At 39.1% G+C, this 7,500-nt stretch overlaps 1 protein-coding gene across 1 annotated transcript in view; it reads right to left on the minus strand.

Annotated features, from left to right (window-relative positions):
* Window positions 1-7,500, minus strand: part of LOC145468106 (uncharacterized) — a 36,252-nt gene that overhangs the window by 5,097 nt on the left and 23,655 nt on the right. The window contains exons 10-13 of the mRNA XM_081451793.1: window positions 4,402-4,539; window positions 3,844-3,945; window positions 2,470-2,576; window positions 603-788 (exon numbers count right to left, since the gene is read on the minus strand). Of these exons, the coding sequence (XP_081307919.1) occupies window positions 603-788; window positions 2,470-2,576; window positions 3,844-3,945; window positions 4,402-4,539 (533 nt within the window). The remainder of the gene's footprint in view (window positions 1-602; window positions 789-2,469; window positions 2,577-3,843; window positions 3,946-4,401; window positions 4,540-7,500) is intronic.

Below are 7,500 nucleotides of genomic sequence, written 5' to 3' on the forward strand. Positions count from 1 at the left end.
TGCATTGAAGTATTTATGCGATGACGGAGTAGCTGTATGTCATAAAGTTGCAAGGAATTGGTTTCGAGAATGCAGCTATGCGGCTTTCTCCAGCTTCGTTATCCAGAGTTAGGGGCGTTTTCTACATGCTTTGTAGGCAGAAAAACAAATTGCTTGCTGCCTACTAGTGTAGGTATGTATACACATAACTTTAGTTGCCTTTTTATATTTTGAAGTTCAGAAAGGGGGAATTTATAAAGCAATGGCCGCTCTTAGCGTGATTATTTTGGCTGTTACGTGTTAACCCTTATGGGGAACATTCAAACTAATGAAGGAAACAACGAAAAGGGAAAACAGGAAGGATGGAAAAAAAATTAAGGTTGCCTAAGGAATAAAGAACGAAAGGAGTTGCAGCAGAAAAGTGGAATGGTGGATGACCGCATGGTGGAACAAACGACTGAAAAAAATGCCGGGAAAAAGACGTTTAATATGAGGAATGGAAACAGCGTACAAGAGGTTACTTTGCCGACAAAAATCACAACGTCTTGCATTGATTAGGCCCTAAGCCCACAAGGGGGTTATCAGTTGATCAGAAGTAAATCTTTAGTCCGTAGAGCTCATACCTCACAGTACTGCAGTGCCATATCAGCATTTTGCTGCGTTAGTGGCGTTAGTATAGTTGTTGCGGCGTGGAAAAGATCCTTGAACATGTCGAAAAAAGCTTTCGGGTTGGTGAATTCGTGTGCTTTTGCTGAAGTAGCCATTTCTTTTGACACATTCATGAAGTTGCTTTCGTTCAAATTTGCAATCTAATCAAAAACAGTTCAGAAATCCACTACTGTCATCAATGTTTTGAATTGCGTAAAGTTACATACAAAAAATAATAAAGTAATACATTAACACCGGAAAAACCGCTGAATAAAAATATTTAACCCTCTGGCGTGCACGGAGACTCATACCTCCATCGTGCGGGAGGCGGGGAGTGGGGGGGGGGGGGGGGGACGAGTGGGAGGGAGAGGCGCGGGGGTTGTAGATAAATACCGTCTCTCGGGCTTTGGTTGTAAGAAGACTTAAAATATAGCTGGTTCCTTGAGCGGGTAAGATGAGCCGAGTCCTGCATTGTGATTGGTTACCCGAGGGGTAAAGATGGCATTATCTTGCCCGCTCGCGGGGTTACCCGCTGTGTCCCACAAGAAAATGGCGCTCGTTTACCATATAATAAATTATAAAAAAAATCCTTTATTTATGAAGCTTGCTCGGTCAAGATTGCTGAATACTGGTCCAGTTAAATTTTTGCGTATTTGAACGATATCCAGCCATCTTGACTGAGCAAGCCTAGTCAATAACCAAATTTATATTTGAACTATTTTCCATTCAATGTTTAGCCCTCAGCCTGCTCTACGAGTTAACGAATTCTTTCTGTTAGTAATGACGTCAGCTGAGGTCACATGGCGTCATTAAGGCAGCTATTTTGGATCCACCATCCGAGGGTTAAGACTCATCTGCACAGCCTAAGGTAAAATATTATTTTACTTCAGGTTGAGGTAAAAAGGTAATGAATGTGGGGTAATGAATATTAGAACATTCTTTTGTGTGTGTGTGTGTGCAGATTCGTCTTAGTCTTTATTCAGTGGTCTTGGTTAACTCGACACTGGACTATTATCATAAAACAATGACGCAACAGGCCGTCTCAGACTGATTACCTTTAGCCTCTTTCGCAAAGCCAGTCTTGGTGCCCATCCTTTCATATGAAAATGAGATTTCTTTCGCATGCAAATTAAACTCATTTTCATATGAATGGTTGTACACCAGGCCTCGCTTTGATAGAGAGGCTTTGGTCAACTCGGAAATGGGCTATTCTGTGCTGGCCATAAGAGGCTCTTTGTATTCTATGGATTTAATCATTGGGAGTACAGGCAAACACATACCCCATCGTGGTATAGTGGGGAGGGTGGATGGTGACACCCCCTTTGGGTTTTGGTAGTACTAAGGCACTACGAGTATCATTTCACTCTCATCCCAGAAAGTTAGAAAACATCGCAATTACAGGCTGGTGGAAAAATGATTCAAAATGATAACAGAATGCAAAAAGGCACCAATTCTGTGATACTGCTCAAAAACACTGTATAAAATAGAAACAATAAAAGTAAAAATAAATTCAAATAGTTTTGTCAAAAACACGACACTTGGTACAACCTGCATATGTCTTAATGATGTTGATATGGCTGCTTTAAATGACCAGCTGGAAGAACAGTTAGGGGTGGTGGGGGAGGCAATTACCACAATTTGCTTACCCCTTATCCCGGAGCTTAAAATTCAACATATAAACTGGAGATGTACGGACTGCATCTGACGGGATTTGATGTAAATTCAACGCATTTCTATTCACAACAGCAGCATTTTCCAGTTATCTAGATTTGGATTAATTTTTGTTTACTTATGTTTTTACTGGACATGTGGGATAAAAGAAAATGATCAGCTGAAACTTACTTTTTCCTTAAAGTACTTCACCAACGTTTTCTTTTCGCAGTCGCAAGTACTCTTGTGGATCCAAACTGTGCCGTCAACTTTGCCAGCACATTTACTACCAAATGCTCCTAGTGAATGTAAAATTGAGCGTGTATAGCGGATGACATAGTAGCGTTTACTATAGTTAATCGTGTCAGGGTACAACAACAACAACAACATTAACGACCTTTCGAAAAATGGATAAAAAGAATACAACTGATAAAAAGAATGTCTTCCATGGAATTTCGAAAGCGGTATGATTATTTATTCGACATATCTCGATGAAACTTCTTAGTTCAGCAAGAATAACGATATTTGTTCTTTAATCGGAAAGAGTATAGAGGATATTATACGGTGACGAGAAGATATGAATTTTATGTTCTCGTGGCAAGAACAATATCTCACGATTGAGCTGCGCTCACTCGTGAGATATTGTTCTTGCCACGAGAACAAAAAAAAATTCATTTCTTCGAGCTAACGTGTAATGTACTTTTTATTGTAGTGATGACGGCTTTTTAATGATTTTCCGAAGATTTCCGACCACTTTCCGAAGATTTCCGAAGATTTTCCAAAACTTGCCGGGGGTCACACGAGCGTTGCCGAAAAGTCTCAGAAAATTTCCGAAGATTACCCAAGATTGCCGAAGGTTGCCAAAGACGTTCGAGGAAGACCCGAAGATGTTTCCATCATACACCAACGAATTTAAGTACAATTTACGAGACAAACTTGATATCGTTGAAATCATCGATATCTTCACTAGTGAGGATATCGAAAATACGCCACTCAAGTCCCGGACGTGGTTTCGTATGAATTTTACAAGTGGTGTATTTTCCAGTAAGACAATCGTGTCTATGTAATAAATGTAATTATGAGGGTAATTTGAAGCTTTCTAAGGTCCTGTCCACACTACGTATACATTGGAGTCATTTGAAACCGGAGGTTTTACTCCAAAAACATATCAAATGTTTACACTAAAACTCAGAGCCGGCGTTTTCAAATTCCACCGGTTTGAGGACCGTCACGAAAAGCGAAAGAAAGTTACGAAAAGCTCCGTCTTCGTGACGGATTAGTGTGGACGGTTGGCCTAGCCGTAGAAATAAAGTTGCGTTGTCAAATTCCTCCGGCGTAATGTGAACGGAACCTATGTGTCGATAAGTCACAATTTTTTTTTTTTTTCCCAGTTGATCTTTTATTATCATTGTACTCAGCTTCGTCTGAACTATAGTTGTCGGTATCATAAGTTTTTTTTTTTGGTTCTTGAGTGGAAAAGAAGGCACCTAATCGGCCAGGCAACTTGCCTGGATCTTAGATCAGAAAACCATTGCAGCTCATAAAACAAATTAAATAGGCTGTCACCTGTCCAGTCGGAGTTAATTAAGGAACATTGCTTCATAATTTCTCCGTCCACTGGTGTTCTTGTCCAAAGAAAACCTTGTGATTTTTCTGGAGCACAGCAGTCTGTTAAGACAAGTAATCATACGTCATAACTGGGACAACGTGACTATAAAATCAGAGTTGAAATTTTGTTTCCTGTTATAATTCTTGTGCCGAAAATAAAATAAAAAATATACAATGCAAAAACTATAAAATGATAAAAAAGAAAGAAAAAAAAAAAAAGAGTGAGAGAGAGCGGAGAAGGGAACTGAAAAATATTCCTCTGCGGGGAAAAAAAGTATGCCTATTTCCATGACAAAAAGATCGAACGTCTCTTGATTCATCCAACAGGTGTAGCGCTCGGGATTGTTTTAACAATTAATCGCCTCGACCATCTAAACGTAGGAAAATAATATGTATCGTTTACCGATCTACTATTAATCTACACGGGTTAGTTTCTAGTTCCAACTTCTTCAAAGTGTAACCTATTTCCATTTTTCATCTCTTCTAACGTACATAGTTTCAATCAAAGTAACTTACACTGATCACAATTCCTCTCGTCTGATCGATCGCCACAATTGGGACGAATGTTACATCTGTCCCCAAGCGATGTAATCTCATCACCACTTTCACACAAGAAAAGGTCATCGTTTGATATTAAAGACAACTCTCTTATCCCTAAAATAAAAATGATATAACAGGAATTATCGAGAAAAGCCACGAGAAACATTGATGTGGGTGAGTTCAACCAAATCTATATCAAACTACCCGATGGGCTGCTCATTGAGGGGTCATTATTTTATATTGTTATATGGCTGTGTCTCACAAGGACTGGAAACTACCGAATTCAGGAATTTGATTGGCTGAAATCGATATTGACTGCGGTCTAGATTTTCCCATCTAGACCGGCATCTCGACCGATTACATTTTGCCGTGAAAAAGTTGCAAACTAAATACAAAAACATTTACTGTTTTCTTCCAAAATATTAGTTCCAGAATATATTCATATTATGGAAGCGCCAGACCTGATGAGGGAAAAAAGTCAAGAGGAAGGGCAAACTTTGGCAGAATTATGTTTAGCTCATCGCCGTTCGCAAGCAAAATATCAGCTTGTACAAACCAGTTATATTAATAAACATCTTATTAACCGAGCTTAGCCGGTCTGTATGTGAGAATCTTGACCTCGGTCGTGTCTACTCCCGACCTCATTAAGATTCTCCCATACAGACCTCCTGCTCGGTTAATAAGAGCTAAATAATAATAATAATAATAATAATAATAATAATAAAACACAGTTATATTGTTTTTATTAAACTGTATAAGATCCTTCCTATTCTTAAGGTTACTTCCCACCTTCAGAGGCAAAAAAAATCGTTTTTTCTTTTATTTGACAAAATTTAAGTTCGTCATTTTATCTAGTGTTTCCAAAAGAGAAACATTAAAGATCTCAAAAAGCGGCCGAGTTATTTAGAAAAAACTTATTTTCAAATAAAGTTAATAAACTAGGAAGGTGTCACAATCTTGTCAACGGGCGAGAACCCTGGGGAAATTTTCGCGGCAAACGCTCATCGCTCGTATTTCATGTCATTTGCATATTTTTATTTACATCACGCACTTGACAAAAATTCCCACGTGGAAGCTCTTCACGCTAACTCCTATGGAAAAATCAAAAGCAGAAAAAAGGCCTTGGGTAAAGAAAACGAAAAAACCCGGCTCAAAGAAGAAAAAAAAAACCTCCATATTATCAAGGAAAGAAAAAAGAAAACCTTGCTGAAAGCGACAAAGGCCCTTGGTTTGGCCAAACGCCTTCGACAATCTCGGCGTCTGCAGAAGATCCGGAGCGTTCGAATATCCTTGGAGCAAGTAGCTTAAAAATCAAAGTTAACGTCAGTGCAGGCTGCGAACAAGATTCTTCGTCGGAATCTGGCGGAAGTGATAAAGAAAATGAAACCTACCCAAGGGAACTCATTTCAGCAATAAGGGTATTTCTTAAGCTGTCCGTCGATTCCTTAACGTCTTGGTTTTCAGCGGCACATTTTCCGCCTTTAACCTTTTTAACGTTGGTTTTGCCTTCGTCTTTGCCTTTGGCGTCTTTGCCCATTATATTACGTCGCCGTCCTAAATTGAACTCCACTGAGCGAGATAAAAAAAACATGTTGCAATGCGATGCTTTTCCCGGGAAATCTTGATCTATTGTCATAGGCACTAGGAGGTCCTGTTGTTCCATTGGTTTGCGGTTTTATTAGGCGTGATAATCTCCGGGCGTGGCGCAAGTTGTTTACGAACCTTTACAAGCTAAAATCTCGCATTTGATTTTTGGAGGAATACATCCACTTTGAGCGAATTTATAGGGTATGCAGATTTGACGGATTTTCTTGAAATTTTGCCAGAACATTCCAGAGATAATGACAAACCAAAGTGTGTCGGGAAATTTTGATATTTAACACATTTTTCCCGTGGCGTCCATTTACGCAACAAGTCTCGCATATTTTTAGCTACTCCAACTTTAGAAGTGGATATCTAGACAACTAATCAGAATATCGAAAAAGCCCGACACACTTTCGTTGATTGATGCCTTGTGAATAAGACTGTGCAGCCATTTTGCTCGCACTGCGGGATCCGATACCCGATAAATTCAATAGAAGAAGCCTCGGTCGTTTCAGGCCTTACCGCCTCCTGACATTTCCTAAAAGAAGACATTGCTGAAATTGTATTTTTTTCGTAAAGTACATTTATTAAGGTTTCTTATGATATATAGTTTGTTGGGGTTTTACTGAAACTGGCGCGCGCACGATTTTTTTCCCGAAGGGCACCTGCGAAGGTGGGAAGTAACCTTAAGTTAACGGCAAAATAGCCAAAAAGTAACAAAAACAGCCCTGGCCTTATGTTATATGTTCTGATGCCTGCTGCCAGTTTATTTCCCACTTAGGGCAGGAAACTCTAGATCTATCTTAATTCTAACGAACATTGGAACTATTGAATTTTAAGTCGTATAAAATTATAAGAATAATCATTTTGCCTTGTGTCCTCTAAGCGTGATGTCAATACTTTAATGACAAGTTTGCTTCTTTAAATTGGATGGTGAGTAGGTTGTAGTTAAAACAGGGTTATGTTTGGTTTTGTAACCAGGTCTTTATTACTGTCAATGCTTACACTGGCTATTTTGAACTCGTTTCTAAGCTGGGAAACTTTACGTGGGCAAATAGATCGACTGATCGACGATTTTATTTTTAATTAAATGATTGGTGGATTTGTTTATTCACTCACTGATTCTTTCCTAAGTTGCACAATAACCGAGACACAGTAAAAACCCAAGCATACGAACCTGGATTCTAAGAACCTGCTAGAATAAAATTCTCTATTTAGACCCCCTTTGCACATAACCTGTCACACGTAACATTCCTATATAAAACCTGTTTAGGCTAACATAGGATAATCCAGGTCCTTATACGCAGGTTTCCACTGTTTTCAAACCTCTGGAGAGACACTATCGAACCAATTGAGGCTCGAAACCAGAATGAACCTGTGCTAAACCACAACTTAAACATAGAGTGAATGCTGAGAGCTGCAGAAACAACATCTGCAGCAACAATTACATCGTCAGAAACAACAACAACAACAATCGACATTAATCACTTT

Source organism: Orbicella franksi, chromosome 2 (genome assembly GCF_964199315.1).
Source record: "Orbicella franksi chromosome 2, jaOrbFran1.1, whole genome shotgun sequence".
Lineage (NCBI taxonomy): Eukaryota > Metazoa > Cnidaria > Anthozoa > Scleractinia > Merulinidae > Orbicella > Orbicella franksi.